The sequence below is a fragment of the Nyctibius grandis genome, chromosome 4 (genome assembly GCF_013368605.1).
Source record: "Nyctibius grandis isolate bNycGra1 chromosome 4, bNycGra1.pri, whole genome shotgun sequence".
NCBI classification, from domain to species: Eukaryota; Metazoa; Chordata; class Aves; order Nyctibiiformes; family Nyctibiidae; genus Nyctibius; species Nyctibius grandis.
The window spans coordinates 13,703,954-13,728,270 of NC_090661.1; the positions used below are offsets into that span (position 1 = coordinate 13,703,954).

At 38.4% G+C, this 24,317-nt stretch overlaps 1 protein-coding gene across 2 annotated transcripts in view; it reads right to left on the reverse strand.

Annotated features, from left to right (window-relative positions):
* Window positions 1–835: 835 nt before the first annotated feature.
* PSMA1 (proteasome 20S subunit alpha 1) overlaps window positions 836–24,317 on the reverse strand; it is a 33,155-nt gene continuing 9,673 nt past the window's right edge. Inside the window, exons 1-10 of one of the 2 annotated variants that reach the window (XM_068398435.1) lie at window positions 10,638–10,754; window positions 9,894–9,938; window positions 6,907–7,008; window positions 6,299–6,402; window positions 5,359–5,447; window positions 4,569–4,639; window positions 3,493–3,622; window positions 2,734–2,813; window positions 1,705–1,809; window positions 836–1,195 (exon numbers count right to left, since the gene is read on the reverse strand). In XM_068398435.1, coding sequence (XP_068254536.1) covers window positions 1,139–1,195; window positions 1,705–1,809; window positions 2,734–2,813; window positions 3,493–3,622; window positions 4,569–4,639; window positions 5,359–5,447; window positions 6,299–6,402; window positions 6,907–7,008; window positions 9,894–9,938; window positions 10,638–10,640 — 786 coding nt within the window. In that variant the 5' untranslated portion in view covers window positions 10,641–10,754 and the 3' untranslated portion in view covers window positions 836–1,138. Of the gene's footprint in view, window positions 1,196–1,704; window positions 1,810–2,733; window positions 2,814–3,492; window positions 3,623–4,568; window positions 4,640–5,358; window positions 5,448–6,298; window positions 6,403–6,906; window positions 7,009–9,893; window positions 9,939–10,637; window positions 10,755–24,317 lie in introns of those variants that run through there. The other variant, XM_068398436.1, reaches the window with a different exon arrangement.

Consider the following 24,317-nt stretch of genomic DNA (forward strand, 5'->3'; position numbering starts at 1 on the left):
ACATGTTTCTTATCCTTTTCAATGTATTCATTAGTAAGAATAATTATAATAGAATGATCTAACATGGAAAATGTAAAAAAAAAAAAATATAACGTCGAACTCGTTTTGCTTAAAATACAGCGTCACACCCATTTTACGTTTAGGAAGCACCGAGTGACTGGGCTCCCTCCGAGATGCCCCTAAAGAAGTCGCTGTTAGTCTCAAATTTTGTAGCATTCAGCTTGAATCCAACGGGGCAGCAGGCACCCCTCAGTCAGACTGCGCAGAGCAAGCCGAGGGCCAAGGCGCCGGAGAGCCTGTTTATTTAGCAGCGATGCAGAGACTCCACAGCTCAGGGGACCTCTAACAGGAATTTTACGCACTTCCCTCCTTACTTCCATTTAGGCCATTAGTGAGCTAAAAGCCCTTCACTACCCCATGGCTGGCTGATGGCTCTAAAGAAATAAAAGTGATTCATTTCGGTTCCGCAGGAGCTTGGGTTTACTAAAGCAGAGAACACAAAAAAAAAGCAGAACACAAGCTGCTTGGCAGCTTCACGCTTATTCAGCCTACAATGTTTCTGGTAAACACTCATAACCAGAAATGTCTTTTCAAGTCGAGTTTGAGACAATGACAAGACAACATGGGGAAACATGCTGCATCCTATTTGTATTTTGTAGCTTCGTAGGCATTTTAAAGTCCCCCTCAGTTCAACAGTTTCCAAGAGCACCACATTTACGTGCAGCAAGTAAATGCTCACGTTGACAAATGGTCAAATACATGATGGCACCTTAATATGACAGAAGTATTTGAACAGGCGTTTGTTCAGATGAAAAAAAAACAAACCCACAGCAGATTCCAAGAAAGTGATTTATTTCCACTTGTCCTTACAAGTTAAAGAGGGTATGCTTTTCATTAAAAAACAGTATCATGTACTATTTAGAAAATGATTACACCTTTCTTGTCAAAGAAAACACACCCAATTATAACCTCCTGTCTACCTTTTAAGGATAGGTGGGTTGTTTTCTTTCTTTTTTAAGAGTAATCCTCAGAATGTATCGGCAGAGAGCGCATATAGGTGAGGATAAAGGTACCAGCAAATGGATAAATGTTCCTGTATAATTAGACATACATTAACACAGAGGAACTCATCCACCAACTAGTGCTCCATGGGCTCCTCTGCCTTTTCTGCAGGTTCATCAGCAGTCGGAGCAGGCTTAAGGAGAGAAAAAAATATATATTATAGAATGGCAGAAAACAACACTTGAGAAATCATCTTTATCCTGGATTAAGCATCATGAGTGCATCAACGCAGCTCATGTCAGCAAACAGCTTACAAAGTCGTGTTATGCAAATTAAGCATCGAGCAGGACAGAGCTGGCAATTAGGAGACTCAGGAAGCATCTTGGGGCAGGCATGAGAAACATATGTAGCCACTTCTGTTGTAAAAAAATGAAAACCAGTACTTGGTGAAAGATGAGGAAAGATGACGACTTTGGAAAGGCCCATCACCAATTCAGCACAAATTGACGTAATAAGCATCTTAGTCTCTAGCTAAGATTATATGGTTTTCATGTAGTAACTTCAGATTTTAAAATCACATTCCTAAAACTCTACTAGAATAGTAGAGAGTGTTAGACGTCAAGAACATAAATGTGACAGGTCATATATCACAAAATGTTGTCTTTCAACAAAGCCTATTTATTGATATCAATAAACACATACCTTTCTCTGTGGCCTTTCCTCAAGACCTTCTAGGAACGGTGCTACGTCATCATCGTCATAGATGGTAAACTCCATGTCTTTGCCAACAATTCCAATGGAAACATTCTGTTAAGCAAAGTTTTGAAAGGAGTGAGAAGCATTTTTCTGCTAATAACTCTGTGGCTTTACAGCTTTTGCCTGTGAAACAGATGAAAGTTTCCTCCCATGATAAAGAGACTCAGTGTGCTGTTTGTGTCTGCTTAAGGAAAAAAGGAAATTTCGAGTCTCCCTCTTTGGTAGATTGTACTACTACTACAAGCTACTTTGGTAGATTGTACTACTTTGAAAAGGAAAGGGAGGCAGATTTACTCCCTACAGAAGCTATCATGTTTCAAAATCTTGTAAGTAAACCCCCTTTTCAAGGATTTAAATCTCTTTCAATTTTTTATTTTCTTTTTAATAACATACATGATTTTTCAAAACCACTTAAACTTACTTTGCATTTTCATTATTTTAAAAGTTCTAAAAACCAAGGTTGGCTAAGAATAAAAAAAAAATTAAACATGGAAAAGGGCAGATCAGCCACAAGCAGAACACCGCTAACGGATATCCTTAGAATTTTCTTGTTCAACAGTTCCTCAATTCATTGTCAGAAGTTTCTGCAACTTTTGGCTGCTGGGGATACTCCCATCAGCTGTTTGTGCATTTCCTTCCCTCACCTCCCAGGTGAATTACTGACTGTGCTCACAACACAAAGCTGTGATTCTAGTTGCACATAATGTATCTTAAACACTGATCAAAGTTCAAAATAGAATGAAGGAACCAGGGAAAATGTCTTATTTAGAGAAAGTATAATTTTTGTTAAGAAAATTAAATCTGAGAGAATTAAGGAAACTGTAGATAAAATGGTGACATACGAAATGAAGATGATATACCTACCACCAGGGTTCAGCTTCCAAATTTCAGTGCCAGCCATACCTTACATAAATTTTTTCATGGTAATTTCTAATATGGCAGTAAAATTTCTTGCTAAGAAAACCTAGCATTTACCTTGGTGGTCAGATCCTGTTCAGCAGGAAGTGTCTCTCTCAGGGCACGCAGTCCATGTTTAACTAGCTCATTTAGATTACCTTAAAATGAAATCAGAAAGACATTTACTAAATATATGGTATCATCTCTAGACACTCGTTTCTCCTTCTTCCCACTCCTAGCTGTCAACTAGAAGAACACCTTGGCTAGCTTGACTTCCAGAACTCCTCTCCTTAGGTAGTTCTGATACTGATCACAGAGTTGGTTAAAAAAGTGTATCTTGAGAAACCAGCCCTTCCCTACATCTGAGGCCAAATGCATCTGGTTTTTGCACCTGCCTTGCCTCCAGTGCAGTGATAACCACACTATTTTTTGCCCAAGCAGCCATTCAGTAGCCTCCTCATCACCATTTCATATAAAAATAAATTCACCATTTTAAATGCACCACCTAAATACTTGCCCTGACATACTATCCCTACTCTGATATGGAAAGAATTGTTCTTTCCCTGCGTTAAACAGGGCAGAGGCCTTCTATTTTTTTTCTCTGCTTTTCTGAGCACAGCTTCTCTTTCCATTAGATGTAATAAGCATCCAGATGTTAGACATGAAGATCTGTAATATCTTCTTTACAATTTTTGTCTTCATGCAGATTCACACTTATGCCAAACTTGGCTCCCCAAATTTATCTTCCTACCTTACTAAAGGCAAAAGAATGGAGCAGTAGCCGAAAAACTGCATAACTGATGAATACCATTAGGGAGACAGGGTTTCATTACTCACAGTCAGTAAATTCAGTCATGTGTCTCTCCAGGTAAGTTCGCGCTGACTGTGAACGAGCACCAATGGACATTGCTTTGCAGTCAAAATAGTTTGCAGAGGGACAAGTCTGGAAGATGTGAGGACCCATATCCTACAAAGAGGGGGAAAAAATCCACAAAACGTAAAGCAAATGTATAAATTCATACCCAGTCTGCTGCTGGAACACATGATATTTTCTAAAACAGAGTTTTGCTTCATGGTACATCGCATAGCTCATACGTACATGCATATATAAATATTTTATGCTGCTTATCATACCTCTGTTCTTATGCAATTCCTTCTAAGCTATTGTAAAAAAAAAAATTTAAAAAAAAAATCTTTACACTTTGTTCATTAAAATGCAGTTTTTATGTGGGCAGGACAGCTGGCACCAAAAACGTTTCTTTCTCTGTTCCATAAACTGTACTGTGCTTATGTGTGCTTCCTACTTCATGGCTTGCAGTAGGTATTTTACACACATTCTGTCTTATCTGCACAAAAGTGAAAACCTGCTGTAGACATAACCATGCCATGCAAGATTTCAGGCAAGGTGACAGTTTCCTTCAACCTTCCTCGTGTCAAAAATCTTCAGGGCAGAGATACTGTGTGCGCTGCATTAGCAAACTCTTGTTGCTAAACAAGTAAGAGAGAGGCCAATGATGATTTCCATATCCATTTTCTACAAAAAGTATTTAAAATAGTAGTTTGTAAAGCTCCATAATCACTAGTAATATAATTACTGTCATCATTGGATCAACATTTTGATCCCTTAAAACACTAACAAATCTAATTTTTGCAACATCTCATTTTGCACCTTAAAATAATTAGTTTTTCCTTTTTGCAAACGCCCACCTCATACATGTAGGCAGGATTAGCTATTAATAAACATTTTTTAAAGTTATGTTTTAGGGTAAGATATAGAAAATTATTTCCTTATTCAGAGAATTCTGATGAGCCTACCTCTTCCTTATATCTTTGCCTCTTAACATGTCTGTCGTATAAAATCGCATTAAGCACATTTTCTTTTAGATCAATAGCAACTAGCACAGCCTACTTACATCATAACCCGCAATGAGCAGTCCTACGCCATACGGTCTTCTGCCATAACGCTGCGTTGGTATCTGGGTTTCTTAAGTAAGCTAAGGAAACAATCTCAAAGTAACATGTGAATTACCCAAAACATTTTCCTAAGCCAAGCAGAGATGCACCAAAGTTGCTACATAGTCTTTGAAAACCTTTTCACAGCAGTGAAGACTATGTTCAAAGAAATGGACCTCGGGACTAATTTGGAATACCGACTACTTCTTCACCAAAATAAGATTTAGCAATTAGCTTTCCCGAAATAACTGAGTGGTGCATTCAACCAAGTAATACAAACACTTCACCTAACGCTGCACAGCCTTATTTAATTTCTTATCTCTTCAAATTTTTTTGCTAGGTGGCCAATAACAGCATACAAGGCCTGTGCTGTGTTCCATGCAGAGACAGAAGTTGCCACAGGAAAAAAAAAAATCTGAGCAAGCAGCTTGCAATCCAGTAAATGATCATATTTTTCAACAGTGCCATCATCTTTCCTCCCCCACCTCCAGAGGCATGGGCTGTGTAACAGAGAAACAGTGCTATGTTAAACGTTGCACAGCACTTTATTGCTTCTTAGCCAGTTTACTGCACTTTATGGGATATTCTCTGAAAGAATACACAAGCAATGCGAATAAAGAAAAATTAACTTCAAATTCACTTTTTCAATTTAATACAACTTTTAAGCTGTAATATATGAAAATCATTTTATGAACAAGTAAAAAGCTACAAAAGTGTTACAAGTGTAAAAAAAAAAAAAAAAAAGGATACTGCTTCCAATTAGTGACACTAGGCGAGACACTGGAAGAGGTCTATCAAACACAAATCTAGAATCCAGACACTCCTGACGCATGAAATTGCTAGGAGGAAAGAAAGAAACAAAAAAAAAGGAGAAAAAAACAAATCAAACCAATGCGTATATGAAAGTTACAATGAGTTTTTGTCTCAGTATTTGTCTGTTAAGGTAAGTATATTTTTGTTTCAGCTCTGCTCACTGAGAAAAAGGGTCAAAGGCATCATATAATTTCATTTCATCATGACCTATAGTTGTCAGTTAGAACGTTGATCACACATTTGAAAGAGTATTACAGTATTTCAGCCATACAAATGCAAAAAAGGTAGAAGTTCACGCAGGGAACAGATGGATCATCTGGAAAAAACCACAGTTAAACGGTAACATTTCTTTGCAACATTACAGCAATTAAAATTTATTCTAGAAATTCTTTCTATGCGTTCTTTGTCCTTCCCTATATCAAATTGAGGAACACTCCTTCTTCCATGTACATTTACCTCATCTGATGAAACTATGTGGCCAGCAGGTAAAAAACAAGCCCCTCTGAAGCCGACACATCCAGCAGTGTATGTTTTTAATAACTTTCTTAAATGTGTGTACACAGAAGCAGCTGCTAGAGGGAAACAAGTGATGCACTTTCTCAGACTGCTTGGAAACCCCATCACACTGAGGAAACCAGACAGGACTGTCTTACTAGTAACAAAACCAAAGAGCAAAATTTTCAGCCAAACAAATGAGATTTCTGCCAACTAGTTAAAAATCTGCCAGAGTTTCATGCTGAGGTCTTTGGCATAGTATGACAGAGCAGTAACTCAAGACTAATCCTTAGCTGACCATAAAATTTCATTCGCAATAGTCTACAAATGAACTTTCACTCATTGTTGCAGAACTGTGTATGTCAACAACTAAGATACTCACCACAACAGTCTTGCATCAGCAGTAAGTCCAGCAATTGAGATACCAATATGGTTGTCAACGTACAGGATTTTTTTCTGATGAGCTGCCAGCTCAGACTGTGCTCTCTGTGCATAAAAGGAGAAAGCTATGCGGCAGACTGAACAGTTTGCCAAGCGCTGTGGAGAAATCTGCTAACATTTATAGCAAGAACTGCATATGATCATGAAACAATAAAAAAATATAAATATGTGAACTTGCAACAGAAGACAAGAAAAACGTAATTCCACTTCAGTAGGAAACTGTCAGAACGAAAGAAAGCATACTCACTCAAGCTTTGGGAAAAGAAATAAATAGTTTTACTACTTAATAACTAATTCTTTTTTTAAAAAAAAGAGGAACATACTTTAAAGAGAAAAAAAAAATCTTTCACTCATTTCCTTAACCATTTTGTGAAAAATCTGTTTTTGCATAGGTACTGAAAATATTTATAGTTTATACTGGTACTCAAGCAAAAAGAAACTGGATTGCATTTACATTACACGTAAAAGTTCAGACTGCGCAAAACTGATTTGCCAAACCAAAACTTTTCTACTAACATTATTGTCCTGAGAAAACAGTTTTGAAGTTACCTTGAGTGCAACCAGAACAGCATGTGTTTTTGACTTCAGCCCCACAGTAGCCGAGCCTTGTTTCACAGCTTCCATGGCATATTCTATTTGATGAATTCGGCCCTACAGAATAAAATCAAAGGTAATCATTCTGAAGTTAATCCTCTGTATCAATTTTCAATGGGTTTTGATTTTCAGACCTTTGATTCCCTCACCCCAAGAGGTACAGTTACTGCATAACAGTTTAAACCTACAACCAATAGACTGCCTCAATTATCTTCTGCAAATGCCTCACCATTAACCCACAAAAATCTGGCCACCTGAGCCACTCACTACTGAATACAAAGAAACAGGAAAACTAAAAAGAAAGGGTGAATAATCTTGACATTGTAAGAATCACAAGACTTTTGTCACTGTCTTCAGAGGCATCAGTATCTGACCCAACGTGATTCAAAGACAGAACTTCCAGCTTAACTTTTAATCGAGTTTCCTGAAGAAATGAGTCTTATGCAATTGTTGTGTCTCACCATCCATTCCCTAATAACTTCTGAACAAGTTATTAGTCAACTGCAGTGAAGTTTGAAAGAGGAGTAGAGGTCTCAAAGACAATTAAGTCCCCACAAGTTCTGCAAAGGCAGCCAGGAGCTTTGCAGGAAAATAAGACAACATCCTTTCAATGCAACCACTGAGGGCAAAGCAGCTAATTTTCTGCAGCCTATGTCAAATAGTTCGCACGTTCACTGCTACTGTGCAAGTACTGGAATTACTAACCGCAGCACACAGTTGCATCCTACCAGCTGTGATGGAGTGGAACGTAGTTGTTATAGTGAAATGTACTGGGGATAATCTACAGGAAATCACCTTCTATTAGGTCACTGGGGGTTTTTTGGGTAAAAGGTTTTTGATTTGATTTATCTAGACAAATACAAAGTCCACTAGATGCTTAAAATACCCTAATGCTCCATTTCATCCACTAAGTCACAAATGGAATTTCAATAACATAGGATATTTCCTGCCCAAGAGCAGTACGGAATCACTGTGACCTGTCCAACACGTATTTATCGACTTTCATGAATGACTTGCAAGGCTGGAAAAGTGTGAAACCCCTTCTCGCCTTTAATCTTGTATTTCCTTTTCTTTACAAGAATATTTGAAAACATCCCCCAATAAAATATGACTATTTTTTCTCCTGTATTAACAATGCCAAGAATTATTATGGTATCACATCACTGCCTCACCTACAGGAATGTATGGAGCAGTAACTGCAGCACAGTAGCAATTTAAAATGTCTTTTTCATAAAAGACATCAACACTATTCATATTTTCAAGGCAATTTATGAAAAAAATAGAAATTAGGGGTGTTGACGACTTCACAATATCTACTAAAAGTCTCAAGCGAATGTTATAGTTTTAAAAGTAATTTTTAAAGTAAAAGATAGATTAAAAAATTTAAAATTAAAAGTTCCTGATACAGAATCTGCCAGAGAAACACAATCATTAAGAAGGATGAAAACAGTTCAAAGCCATCTACAGCTATCATGGTGCTGACTAAAGAACATTCAAATATTCAAGGTTGTCTTCAGATAGGATGGAAAGTACGAAACATGCTCTGTTACAATGTATGTTGAAACTGTAGCTTTTAAAAATACTACATGATGAAGATTTCCAGTAGTAATACAAACCCACAAACTAATGATATATTAGCTTTACATTAATACAATTTGCTATTTGCATTTAAAATAAATCTTTAGTTTTGCTAAATCTAGAAATGAGTCAATTTTCAAGACTCTGATTTTCCATAAGTATCCTATCTTAAAATGTCCATACCAAGAGAAGAGGCAATATGAAACATCTGAACCGACAACTTGCTTTTAAAATTCTAGAATATTTATTTTGAAGTCAACACAACCTGTGTAAGTTTTAGAACACACAATGTATGTTTTTAATAACAATACACAATGTGAAACTGATTCAGAGGTAATAAAATTTCAAATTCAAGTGCAAATCTCAGTATAATCTTAAGTACAGAGATAGCATGAAGTCTCCCTAACATTCCACAACATGGGAAACTAGGGACACACAGCTGCACAGACTTCATAATTGAAGCACAATGTAAATTGCATTACAAAATGATATGGCATTTAACCACTTACATGTTCTAGCTCTCAATGTTATAAGCTTTATACATGGAATTTATTCAACAGGGATGTTTGTGACCCTTTCAATTTAGAAAATTAAGATCTGTGAATTCATACTACAAAAATCAGTACAATCAGTACCTCAGATTCCACGCTTCAGATTACCATATGGGTACAGTCATTCAAATAGCTGCTTACAAGGCAGTAAAACTTGTGTGCACAAAAAGAGAAACGGGTGCTCTTAAGCCATACTTGAAGAAGTCAGCATATTCTCAGTTAAGCACTAATACTAACTTTTAATAATTTGATTTTGTTCTGAACAATGTGAATACAGTAAAGCTCTTAATAAAAAAAGATATGTAAGGAAGTCCTTTCCACTTGTAAGCTAAGTAGTTCCTTTGCAATATTAGCTAGTGAATAAAAGAGTGAACGACCCAGCAGTAGCCCAACATTTGGGAGATTCAAGCTCAGTTTCATGCTTTTTCATACCTTACTTACCAACTTTTTATTATAGGTCTGTAAATCGATCATAGAAGGGTTTGGGTCGGAAGGGACCTTTAAAGTGCATCTAGTCCAACCCCTAACAATGATAGTATCTATTTTGTACCTCACAGGTAGTTCCAGAAAGCAACCGCCTTAAGTACTCTGAGGTAACAGGGCCCACATAAGCATCATTCGGGTTCATACACCAGAAGCTTAGAGATGTGCTGATGGCTTTCTAGAAACCTACATCCTACAGAACAAGGAGGGAGCAGCCTGCAGCAAGCTTTAGGCACCTGAATATAATCTATGCTATTGTGATACCACTGCTGTAAGAGCGAAGAAAAACAAAAAGTAAAATGCCAGTTAGCAAGCTTATAAAGATCTTACCTGCGGGCTCCAAACCGTGACATCATTGTCATACTGGTTGCGAAACTGGAATGAACAAAATACAAGCCATTAGTATAACTAATAGGCGGGCAAAAAGAGCATTCCCGAGCCAAGTTGTGGCCGTTTTCTTTACAGAGCCTCTCACGCACAGCGTTCGTTCCCAGCCCTAAGAGGGCACCGCGCTCCGCTCACACCTCCCTCACGCCGGGGTCAGCGCCCACACCTAACGGGCAGCTCCAGCTCGCAGCCACAGCGCAGCGCGCCCTCTGCCTCAGCCCCCGGCACCGGGGGGAAAGCATGAGGTCCCGGTGCCCGTGCAGCAGAGGGCCGCTGCCTGCCCCGCTCCCCGCCCAGCCCCCCCGGCTTAGCGACGTCGCTCTGCCCGCTCAGCCCGTTTCGGGGGCAGCCGAGCAGCCATGACCCATCTCTCTGCAGATCCACGCCGGGCCGGGCCCGGCCCAACGGCTCGCGCCCCACCGCCGCCGCTGCGCCCCGCTCCCTCTCCGGGCCCCGTCGAGGGGAGCGCGGCCGCCCCCTTCCCCGGGCAGCCCCGGGCCCCGGCAGCGAGGCCCAGGCCCGGCCCCGGCCCACGGCGAGCCGACACCGCATGCCCCGGGAACTGCTTACTCACGGCCCCGCTCCCTCCTTCTCGCCCTCCCCCTTCACCCCCCGCTCGCTCCGCAGCCCGGGCGGGGGGCGCGGCGGTGCCCGGTCCCAAACCGGCCCGGCCCGGTCGCCCCTCACCATCCTCCTTCCCCCGACGGCGGCGCGGGCTCCGGGGCAGCGAGGGGGGAACCGCTCCAGAAGCGATCGCTCTGGACTGGAAGCGGCCAAGCAACGCTAGTCGCACCTCGAGTCATCGATCGAGCGCTCGGCGGCTCGCCCCGCCCCTGGAGCGAGCGATGAAGTGCGGGTCCCGCCCCGGCCGCGCATGCGCGGTCTGTCCGGGATCGCTGGTGCAGCGGCCGGATGTCGGCGCTGCCCGCGTGCTACCAGCGGCCTTTGGCGGGGCCCGCGGCTGCGGGCAGGGAGCCGGCGGGACGGGTTTCCCCGGGCGCCCTGAGGCGCTGCAGACTCTCCCCTGCTCATGGCCCGTTTTCTGGCGCCGTCACCCCTCAGTCCACAAAACCCTGTCGGCCTCTCTGTGCTGAAGGCCCCGAACCGCTTCCCTCGGCCTGCTCTGCCCGCGCTTTCCTTGCTGCTCAGCGTGCCTCTTGCTCAGAACGATGCAGCACGGCTCTTCAGACTCCTGTGTTTCCTCATTACGTGACGAAAACTTGCATCGTGGAATTCGAAATTAATTTATTTTTCTTACTAAAACTCAACGTTAAGCCATTTTATTGGCTTTGAAAAAGCTGCAGCATTTTTAAAACCACTGAAGATAAAGGCACTGATGTAAAATAGGATTCATGTGCTATTAATTGCCTTTGTACTTCGAGAAAACTCCCTTCTTGTTCTTAATATTTACTGGGTATGAAGAGAGCACAGAAACAAACATGATCGTTACAGCCATTACAAATATGTTCTAGGTTATATGAAAACCATAGCTACAGATAGGAGTGCATACAGATAAAGTCAATCACAGTTACTCTTTAAAAATTGATTTAAACCCCCTCCCCCCTACTGCCAACTTCATAAACGCTTCCTCTAAAACAGCTATGCGAATTTGTTCACTGACTCATGGGTTTGTGCACAGATGCACACAGACACTCAGGTACTGCAGCACCACTGGTATTAGGTTTGTACTGTTTTCCTCCTCACTTATTTTTTCCGCTCTAAGGCAAAATCCGTTGCTGTCGAGAAAAGGGTGTCTCTGTAGAGTGTACGTATGTCACATCAACCGCAGCCAGCGAGTGAGCAGACAAATGGGACCTCTCGCTTCAGAAGGCTACAGAGTCTGATCCTACCTGTTCTGAAACCACTAGAAGGTGGCTTTAAAGCTGTGTTTCAGTCGTTGCTCTTTTATCACCAGCATGCGGTTTATGAAGTGGTGTGCTTCAAAAACTGCAGTTAAGTCTTCTTACAGTGTCCAGGCTAACAAAGGTTATGAGCTTAAGCAGTTCTGGGTAAAAAAACAAATGAAGGCAGTTTGGTAGGAGTAAAACAATAGCTGCTGTAATCAGGTGTAGCAGATTGGAAATCCTCTTATATTTCTGTTCTGGGAAAAAAAGGGTACAGGAAGTCTCTGAAATTATACAGAGCTAAATGAGAAGCACTATTATGAATTATATTAGAAAAATATTACTATGGCTTTCATAATTACAGCTAAGATGTGACTTAAATGGGTCTTTTTACTCCCAAAGACAAAACACTATAAGTGCTTGACAGAAATTAATTGCTTCCTCAAGCTCTTTTTTTGGACAATGTAAAATTTTTTTATATAGTTGTAACTGAAAAGTGAGTTAAAAATTACTATGAGAACTCCTCTATAGGATTGCATGACTCAAGCATAAAGACAAGAGAGAATCAATTAACACTGTATTCCTATGTTTGTTTTTTTTTAAACAAGTATCCAACTCCTGAAGTCACAGTCATTAAAGTCAACTAGTGTTCTATCACCTTCTGATTACTGCAGGACCAATGACACATTTCTTTTACCACTGGAGAATTTTCTCTTTTTTCCCTGGAGAGGGGTCAAGTGCTGTCTAGGAAAAAAAAAACACCACCACCTCTGAACAGGCTGACATAAATTATCTAACTTGTTTTGTTATTCTTAACCTTTCTGATTAATAAAAATTCATTTGACTTGAAATAACTTCCTTGCTTCAACGTTGGTTGGTTGGTGTTCACTGAAACAGGATATATAAACATTTTATTAAGTGAGCTGAACAGCTTTCCAGTTTCCCTGAACTTCCAGTAAATATTCCCTAGTCTGTTACAATGCCATTCTGTAATCACTTCCTACAGCAATAGGGGACTCCCTCAAGATCCGTTTACTCCACCTACAGTAACAAACGGACAGATTATTTCCTCTCTTTTGGCAAAAGTGTGTTAGTTTTGACAGAATGCTAAACTATTCCAAGACTCTCTGTTGTTCTGTATACATACAGCAAGTCATGTTAGGAACCACGATTTTAGCGATAAAAAGGCAGGATTTGTAAAACTTCACATAGAAAATTGCTAAACGCTGTATAAATTAAGAACTTTTGGAAGCTGTATGAACTATTATATAGGTTTATTAAATAACAACTTAAGTCTTTCCCTGAGTAATCTCTTTTCCTTTATTACATAGATAGAAAAACATATTCAAAACCAAACTAACCAGATGTGCAGCTGTTAAAAATTTATTCTAAAGCAAACTGATTCGGGTAATTTGACAGCAGGAAGGGTGGCATGGAATGGAGTTCCAGCTGCTCTCCAGTGCTTCAGGCAGCACACAACCGGTACCGTATTCCCAAGGCGGCAGCACACGAGGATGTCAGAGGCAGGAATAATCTCTAGAAAGGGGAAATGCTTACCCTGGAAGGAAGTCATTGACTTCCTTCTGAATGCTCCTGCTTGCCCTTGAGGCTCAGTCTGAGCCCTCTGTAGGCAGGGCTAAAGCCGGTGGGCTTGTCATGCATTTCTGATTACATCTCAGTGCATTAGTGTTAAAAAGCATCCAAGCTATTCCCCATTGTTGGATTTGAACTGAGAGTGTAATATGTAAATACAGAATGAGAGAAAGGAATGAACAAGGCCAGATCAAATAGCTCTTTTTCAGATAACAAAGGCATCAAATCAGGATGGAAGCATTTTACATATATTTTGCCCAAATATGGCAAACAGTTGCTTAAATTAGTGAAGTGCTGGGACAGGAGTTGGACTTGATGATCCTTGTGGGTCCCTTCCAACTCAGGACATTCTGTGATTCTATGATTCTAAGTTAGTGGTTTGTCAGTCATCCAACATCCAAAGTTGTTAGAAAATACGAATGAAGGCCTTAAATAAGAGTTTCAGTAAAATTTAAGTGATGCATGAGCATTATGTTGACCTGAGAAATGGTGACTGATGCACCTGAGAAAACATCACCCTTGCTATATTTTAATGGTGGTATAGTGGCCTGCACAAAATGATGTGACAGTTTTAGACAGCTTCATAGGATATAAAATTCCAGATGACAAAAGGCTGCAGTAACACAGATTCAGTTGATAGACACAGCAGAAAAAGCAGTGCTGAGTGACCAAGATGGTTCAACTGCTGCTTTCTCCAAGCCATGTTACGAGACACATCGATGAGGCAACGTGGGACACAACTTCACATTGATTTTGCCACTGCTGTATCTGATCCATTATTAAATATCTACAAAACTATCCCAATTATCCATACCACAGGTATTAATTTTATAATACTAAAAGCTATAGGAAAGTGCATCAAATGTTTTCTTTGGTAACAGTCCTAACACCAGTATTAAGTTATGCTTGCATAGTTCTATTGGTGGTTTGAATTAATAGAAAAAGAGGATTAAAGAAATACAAATTTAATTGTAGAGAAAAAAGTGAATGACAAGCAGCAATCAACATATTACATCAAGAAATCACAATATAAAAGACTACAGGACTGAAAAGTAAAACTAAAGCTATCCTCACATTTAAATAATCTACTTATAAAACATCTATGTTAGGAGAAAATAGTATTTTCTCACTTTTAGCTTCACAGTTGGCAACCTGATAAGCAGGATCACTTCTGAGAAATGAATACACAATTGATAGCTCTATGAAAACATGTTCAATGCTCAGTAACGGCCAAATTAAATGTTAGGAATTATTAGGAAAGAGAACAAAACATAAAGCGTTATGATGCCACTGTATAAATCCATACTGCATCTGACGCCATTCAGACTTGAATACTGGCTGTGATTCTTGTTTCCCACCTTAAAACGATGTGGCAGTACTGAAAGCAGTGGGAAAAGTAGAAAGAATGATTCAAATTAGGGAATAGCTTCATATAGAGAATGACAGTAAAGAGTAGAAGTCTTCAGTCTAAATAAAACATAAAGCAGGAAAGGTGATGAATGCCCGTCAAATCACAGCTGGCAGGGAGATGCTGAATAGGCAGGATGCTTCCCTCTGTCCTCCAGCACTGGTACTGGGTGTCATTAAAAGCAGGAGGTTCAAGCAAAGACAAGGCGGTACTTTCTGAGACATGGCATACCTGTGCTGTGGAAACCTTTGCACCTGAACACATTGTGGTCTTTTGGTCATGGATTGAGAGAGCAACGGGACAAAATCATGGACAAAACAACTTTTCAAGGCACCTTACAATACTGCTGATACAATGTTTGAACTAAGTGCAGCAGTGAAAAAATAGCTAACCTAAAACATGCATATACAGTCTCAAGAGAAATTATTGATACTGTTTTGTTCTATGTTATGTTTCCAGCGTAGTTATAAACAGCATCTGACATCTGAGCGATGGAAAGCATTGCTCTGCAGAGATCAATATACAGGAACTAAAAGGCAAGGCCATTATGCCTCTTCTGCTGATTCACTAGAAGAAACAACATTCCACTGAGTCCCCTTTTGGGATACCACCCACCGTCAATCTACGTTAACCACTGTGGTGCTGTGCACTGTACTCCTGTAGCTGTAAGGAGGTTTTTCGTAAAAGATTGGCTCCACTGGGGTCAGCGGTAACACTCCCAGGGACTGCATGTTTCGTGCTACCGAGGCACAGCAGTTTGCAAAAGAAGAAAGAAATCTCTGCTGTGCCAGACTAAGAGACAGACTGAACAAAGGCAGCATCTCCATCCCCTTGGAGAAGGGGAAGGACAGGTCCCAGGGAGATCATGGAGCCACTCCTGTCAGATGGGCAAGTGGTTACTGTTGAGCAGCGCTGTTACTGTTGAGCGAGTAGGAATGGGCGTACCACTGTAACACTCAAATACCCTACTGTAATTTCTCTAGTCTGTACTTCATGACTCGTGCAGGATAGCTTCCTCACTAAGTAGCTGCTTATGTATAAGAATAAAGGTGTTATCAATTAATCTCAGTCTTCCTCAAATAAAAAAAAATAATCCACTGCTGAATATCCTGCAATTGTTGGAAGTTTGACTGTCACTATTGGGGGCAAGAAGTGGTAGATATCAGCCTCAGGAAACTTGAAGGTACTATTTTTGCTAAAGAGGAAAGATCAAGTAAAGCAAAGTCAGACTGCTCCTAGCATAGGTGGCATAGGCAGGAACATGTGGTAACAAAGAGTGAGCTGCAATAGGTGAGTAACTCTCAAAGGTTTTATAACAATGCTGTCCCTATTTAAATGAAAGGTGGAACACTGTAAGAAACTAAGGACAGCAAAATCCTGAGGCAGAAAGAATTTAATTTGTACAGACAGTTAGCTCCCTTTTTTGTATCATATGGTGAAAGTCCATTTGATGATCAGTCATCTAGGCCAACATGAGATGAGGTGGATACCTTCTCCTGGAACACAGTACAAGACTCTCTTAAAAACGATAATCAGAACGAACTACAGAAGACAGACCTTAAAATAGTATTCTTCCTTCCCCTATTAAAAGAAAAAAAAACCCCAAAACACCAAAAAATTGTCATCTTGTCCACTGTAGTCTACAAATACTGGAGGGCAAATATAGCAATCACATTTGTTTCAGAAGACCCTTCAAATTTGACATGCTGTATTTAGTAGGACTGCATTTACACCTAGTCTTAAGTCACCATGGTTGATAATCACTTCACATTAAGTGCCTCTTGCACTTCTCAAGTCATTGATTTGTGTCTTTTCATTTTAATGCCATAAACCCGTATCTTAATCTCTAAAATAAAACTGGGTTTAAATAGTGGCCCAAACACTCTTATTGCAGACTGACATACATACAAACATTCCAGCTTCACGTACACGGGTTAGTTTCATCAAAATAAGATTACATAAGATTAGACTAAATTGGATCTTGTCATAATGCATTGAGGACTGAACATTTGGACTTCAGTTTTTTTGAGAACTGCCTTACTCACTTGACAATGTGAGCAGTCCATATTTGGATTTAATGCAAGTAATAAATTTACTTCATTAATAGGTATTTTATTAGGTGAAAAGACTACTTAATTGTAAATATGACACTGGTCATATTTGATGACATTTTCATCAACTAGGTTAAGACTGAGGGCAAAAATTTATGACAGCTGCTATAAATGTACGTACTTGTCTAGAATCATTTAAAGATGATCTCAGAAGTGCTCACAAAGAAAAAAAAATCTATCATTTTGTATTTAGTACTGTAAATAGGAAAAAAAAAACCTTGTCTCTATAAACGATGCCAAATTCCTTTTCTATTCTTTTGCAAGCTCTCAGTAGAGGTGCAGACATTTCTTTATGACAGCCTTGCATTCATGTTGCCAAGGGCATTTTGTAACATTTTTTAAACTACTGACCAATTTAAAATACTGTAATGTTTCGTCATGAAAAATGTTAACTACACAAATTTTTAAAGTCTATTCCTAATTTTTTTAAATACGTATCTTTTGAGAACTGACAGTGTTTGTCCTTTTCAGGACAGGTCTTCAGGGCAACTAACCTTGTTCACTGATCATCAAAGCTGATTGGGAAAGAGCAGGCAATGCTGAGGACAGGCTAAAATAATCACTGTGGAAAGAGAACTGCAGAAAAAGAGTCTGGTTCTTTCTGTCCAATCCTGGAACGAACAAGGGGCACAAGGTTCAACACAGCAGAGCTGTTGTAGCATATCCTGGTCATGGAAATAGTTTTTATTTAAAGTGCTTTAATTTAAGCACTTTTAAATTTAATTAGTGTTTTTATTTAAAAGTGCTTGTTTGAGTAAAACAAAAATATATTTAGAGATAAATTCACATGGATATTATTGCTAGTTATTTCTTGGAACTGAAATTTATTTATTTGTTCTGAGTGACGGTTTCTGTATAATATACATTAATTGTACAAGAAAAATATATTTTGAGCTGTAAATTGCTTGCTAGCCTAGAAGTTATGATTTCAACAGTGTACATAGTATCACCTGAGTCATCAAAAGATAACTGAAGAACTATTATCATAATTTATGGGAGTATTATGAAATATATTATTGGAGTTTTATGAAAATCTGTTAAGCTTTTTATTTCAATGAAAAAGAATGGCAGTTATTATTTTAAGGTTCTGAGGATAAAAGATCAATTTCAGTGTGCATTTAGCTGCATAAATGCTTTCAAATATATTAATTGCTACTGTTGATTCATATTGTTGGAGTTATTTTTGACTGAGCATACCTGAATCAAAACCAAAGCGTCATCAAAAATTCAGCAGTGAATATATAACATTTTGAGACAGACATCTATGAATGATGCACAAGTTCATGAATAAATACTATATCAGTTACATTAGTGATGAATTTTTTCAAAATTTCTACCTATGAAAGAATGAAGTATAATTGTCAGCACAGGTTGGAAATAACAGATAGAGTGATACAGAAATAAAGCCTTTGTAATCCATGAGACCAGTAATGGATCCAATTTCCTTATGACAGACATTATTGTCATATTAAATTAATGGCTAGACAAAGCATTACCTTCTTAGTTATGCATTTATATTCCATAAATATTTTACAATGAGTACTTATATGCAGATCACACAATAAAATGTTCACAATGCTTTTGCCACATCTATTATTGCCAAAAGTTTCTGCTTGAAAAATGGAAATATATGCCCATACAGAAATAGATTTGCCAGAGGCTATTAAATGAAGTACTTTTAAAAAAAAAAAAAAAGAAAGAAAAGTAAAGAGAGAGAGAATATCCTGGGAATGACTTACTATTCCTAGCAAGACATTAAGGATTTCTGTGACACTTCTCTTTACAGGCATTTTCAAGTTCTATGGGAGTGTTAAACTTCTTGTAATACTCAGTTACTATTTAGGCAACAATTCTGGTATTTGTGGACCACACTTTTCAAAAAGTGACTCAGCCCATTCTTAGCATGGATTCAGTTTTTGATTAGGAAAGACGACAATACAGAATTAATATGCAGGAAAGAAATAGATGTTCGAGTAAGCTTTAGTCTTAAAAAGTCTTGCTGTCATCAGCCAGTTTTTTTTACTTTTTGCCAAGCTCCTAATTTTGCTATATGGATTTTAACAGCTTTGCTGTCATGCATATCCCCGTTTTCACAGGACAAATGTTATTTGGTTCTGCCATCTTTATTGCATATATTCCTAAACTATGAACAATGCAAGCAGAAATCTAAGCCTGTCCTGACAAATGTGAGAGAGCTTCTGGCCGTAATGTCCATTGTCTGCAATCGTTCTGACAGATCACTGAGCTCAGACAGTGCATCATACATGCTTAAATTATGAAAAAATTCCATTGATATAAGGATAATTCTAAATCCAGAGTATTTGGTGCAACCCTTGGCTTCTAAGCCTGGTCCATGGAAGGATTCAGTGACAGGCCTGAAGGGCTCTAAATTAATTTCAGACCGCCTCAATATAACCCTGCGTTGAAACTAGCTAGCAAGTACCTAAAAATCTCTGCAGTAGTTATTAGCCTATCACTATTATAGTCAACACATCTGCACATGTTTTTGATTTTAAAAAGTATATATCAAATAAATTTGTGAATACAGATGTCTCATTCACAACAGATTCTGTGGCACCAAAATATTTTTAAGCTGTGTTTATCACATCATTAAATGAACAGGAATAATAATTCTTCAGACCAAAGGTATTACCAAATGGAAGATTTAATACTTGGGGAAGGGAAGGAAGCACGTGAAATCAGAACTTATCTTTGCATTTGTATAGACCCTTTCAACTGTGTTATAATAATTAATAAAAACAAGAAGATATTTTCCAGGTTGGAAATTGAATACATACCTTATGGTTTTGAAAAGTGACCAGTGACAAAGGCTATCAATTTTTTGTTACTCAACTTGAAATGCAGTCAGGCAATACAATTACCAGAAAGCCCTGGGTACCTCCTTGTTTCATAGTGAGCAGCGAATATTAATGGATTTGTATTTCTTTTCAATATTTTGCAAATCACATAGGTGAAAGTTACAAAATAAGCTACTCTCAAACAGAATGCTTCTTTTATCAAATTCTGTATTCTCACTATTAACTTTACACAATACTCAGCACATGTTATTTAGATTAGTTTCAGACAAAAATAGTCATCTTACCACTAAAGCAAAACATTAAGTTAATTTGTTTAGGATCTTATCCAAAAACCACTTATACAATGTAATTTGAAGTATGCTCTGATACTGCTTCCTTATTGATAATTACCAATCTCCACCCAGGTATACAGATTGCCCTTTCATAATGTAGCTTCATCCAAAGTGATATCAATACATATTTCTAATGTAAATTAGGCTCATTAAACATTTCTTCAGAATATATTCAACATGAATTTTAAAATCCAGTTTCTGAGTTACAATCTTTACATCATTGTCAATGATTTTTTTTCCACTGACTTCAGCATAGCCACAGTTTTACTTAGATCTTGAACATGTAGCCAGTAGTGTCAAATTTAAATCAAATGAAGAAAGTATATAAAATATAGCTTATTTCTGCTTTTATTGAAAACTGGTGGGTATGTGTGTGTATCTCCAAGTTTCATATCATAGCATTTGCCTTGTGAATTTAAAGGATTAATCTAGATATCAGCCTGCAGCAACATATTTGTGAATGTCTTCTGGGTTTTGGCCCAAATCTGATGAGCCACAAAGGAAAGAAATCAAAAAATATAACAGGAATTGACAGAATAACAACTTTATTATGCACATTTGTATTTGTACAAAAGGTTTTAATAATACAGCGTTGTGCAGCTGTAGCTTACAAGTAAAATGACAGCAGTACTTCATTGCTTAGGAGTTGTTTAGCTCTCTTCTAAGACTTTTGAGCATTGGTATCAAATTGACCAGCTTTCTCTGGTTTCTAGCCAGGTATGAACTCAGTACACAATCACTTCTACAACGTGAAGTGAATGTGAATTTCACATAATGTTTCTCAGCTCAGGAAATGCCATGTCTTAAGTTGCACTGCTGCAAGTATGCATATCACCATTTTACGGTCTTTTCTTTAAATAGTTGATAACAGTTTTAATATATATCTAGCTTTGTATGTGCTCTTCTCCCATACTTTTTCTTTCTTAATGCATACCTCTTTCCAAGATTAGCGTAAGTTATGAAGGACCTGTGATGAACATTCGCAAGCACTTTAAAGCTCAAGTACCATTTCTGACCACTCAAAAAGTGTTCAGAAACAGAGGAAACAACTATGATATTCAGATCCTACTTGAAAACTAGCACATAAAAGAGAAAAAAATATTAACAAACCTTTCAAGGTACAATTACTATGGTATCAACAAAACCAAAGAAGCCACCAGCCTGGAAGGGCAGTGCTAGAACAGCTGTCCAAATAGATGATTGAGCTGATAGAGGAACCCAGCGCCATCCAGGAAATAGAGCAGAATTCCAGACAATGAAGCCAAGGAAAGGAAAATTGGCTTTTCTGTGTGTCACACGTTAAATTAAGTCTACTTGGCCAAATAAAATTGCCTCTTATTTGTTCTTCTATTAATTAGGGTATTTCTCTGAAGGGAAAATAAAAATTCTCTAGGCATTAAAAAAAAAGGACTTCAATAATGAAGTTGAACAGAGAAGTTCAACAGAAAAGTTGAAATTATGTCAGATCTGCCTTACGTTCATCCTTAGCTATCAGAATGATCATCATTATCCTATTTTATCTTTCAAAACAACTCTTAAGATTAGAAAACACATGCATGGTTGACAGGAATGCATCTGTCTCCTTTAAGTTGATTACAAAAGGGTCTGGAAGACACTCTGGAGTAGAAAGGATGGCATTTCCTATTCACGTCCATGGGAAGGATAGGTCTTGGTTAACCACATTCTTGTAGAAAAGTCTCCAGAACATTGTCATGGACTTCCTGCTTGTGATATGCATGCTTGAAATGACCTAATCTGTTTTCCAGCTCATTCAAGTACCCAGGGAGATTGCTAGCAAAAACATCTGATACCTGATATACTACACTGCTCAGGAGGACAGCATGCCTCCTGATCTCAAGTCACCCAAGGACAACTTCTAGACAAGGAAGCAAGCATCTCCTAGAAACACCTGGAAGAATGGGTAATTAGAAGAACATTCTAATAGCAATGTGTTGTTAGCCACAAAAAGTCTACACTTCAAAAAAAAGGGCAAAACTTCACTAAACAACCAGCAGAAGAATAAGCTATTTCCTACCACTTCTACTTGCTTTTGGTACAGTGTTCCAGCTCACACCCCTTTGTGGCACGTAATGCTCCTTTGGAATGGATGCTGAAGAATCTCTTTCTTTATAATTGTTTTATTCTCTCTGGAAACACAGAAGCCAAGAAAATTGCCTAAGAAATAAGGAGGAGGTGAAAGCACAGATTGCTGTCCCTGCTGCGTCAAGTGAGGCTTGCAGGATTGTTCTAGATGACATATGACCCTCAATAATTGGAGTGTCAAACTTCTGGCAAAAATCTTTGGGCGGTAATCTGATAAAGGTCACCAGATGGTCAAAGATCTTGTGAATATAGTTTGAGACTGAAGAGTCCAGTCTTTTATGGAGCTCAAGTAACTCAGGAGTTCTTAGAAAAGTAGCTTTGGAAAGTACTTTTATGAAGTCTTGAGAGGAGGTGAAGATCTAGACCACAGCGAGATCTTTTCCTTAAAAACATGATAATATGGCAATAGCCTGTGTTAGAGCTCTCTGGAAAACAGGTAGTGTGATACTGCAGGTCTGACAAGCGTCTCCAATTGCTACAATGGTCATGGAGCTGACCCACCATTACGGTCTTGCCCAGGAATCAGAGTCCCAGGTACTGGACTTTGTCTTTGTCTGGAGTACAACTGTTTCCCATCCTGACTGAAACACGGTGTTCAAAAGCAATTTTCTAGTTGTGTTGATGGGATAAGAAGCTATTTTGATGTTACCTCGTCCAGAAGAACCTACGGACCTAATGGACAAATACTTCTAAGGCTAGTGCTAATGAACTCAGTGAGCAAAAAGACAAAGTTGCCCAGGAATATGGGCTATCAAAGCAATGGGAATGATTATCTGAGATGAAGAAACAATTGCCAAAATCAATGCACCTCTCAAAACCCCAAAGCAGAACCTAAACAAAGTAGAATAAAAATACCAGCGGTAACTAAAACTCTTTTATCTGTAAAAACAACTGAAAAAGTTTCAAAGTTGGGAGTCAGCTTTCCACACACCACAGGTACTGTATGAAATGAGGGATCATTTTGATTCAGTAGAGATTTAAGAGCAACTAAGTAGAAAAGAGGATTGTGCTTATTGTCACATTGACATTATCCAGGGTGTCGATAACGGTTTTCGACTCTTGGAACATATTGTTTGCATTTCCTCTCTAAATAATTTACGTTTGCATTTGTGAACTATGTTCAGAGATTAAGTAATTAACAATACATGGAAAGTACCTGATTCTATCGGTTAAGGTTCACAGAAGTTAAATTTCTGCAAGTCATTTTGTCATTTAAGACTAACTTTCCAAGTAACTGGGAAAGCACGGCCTGACTTCACAAACATCTTATAAAATGTCACGTCCATTTATAAAAATAGTTTATATATGTTTCAGATTAACACAAATAGAAAGCAAATGTACTTGGGCATACTGCTCTGGCAACTGGCATATTGTTACCTTACATATAGTAAAATAAATTATTATATACTCATTTCATTTATGTCCCAAGTCAATATATTCCTGTATCTGCTATAAAAACAAAGGCTTTTAGCTAGACCTCTCAGAAGCATGATCCCCTTTATAGATCATTATTGCCTAAAGCCTCAGTATAAAAAAAATATATACTAAAGCAGCATTCCTGCCTATCCTCTCTAAGGCTTTATTATTTTGCTGGGCAATGTACAGAATTGGGCCTCTCAACTCAAAACCTGAAAATTCCTTAGTTATTTTAAATTACATGCAGATTATTGTATTTTACAGCAATTCAATGTTTTTCTATTCAGAAATATGTTACTTGAACCAGTAGATTTGGTACAGACCTATTTGTGGAGGAGACCTGGCTGAGAAGGTAATTAAATAGGATACATCCCAGGATTTCATTTAAAACCATAACTGCCCCATGTACATTTTAACAATTCTAAACTACAAAGTATATAAATTGAGTCTGGAGAATGGTTATCTCTTTTTTCCTTAATGTATCAGAAAGCATTGAAAGTTTAACTAAACATTTCCTTAAAACTGGAATGCTGTTTTCCTTCTTCCCTCCACCCCTTTCCGAACATGCATGAAACATGAATCGATCATGGGAAGGGGACATGTTAATAAATAAAAGCAAAACTAAACTTATGTGTAAAGGATAGATTTCTCACTTTCAGCATTAAAGAAAGGAAACATGCCAAGTACATAACATTTTAAAGAACAGGGCTATTTAAGTAACTTCACAATAAGTAATCAAGG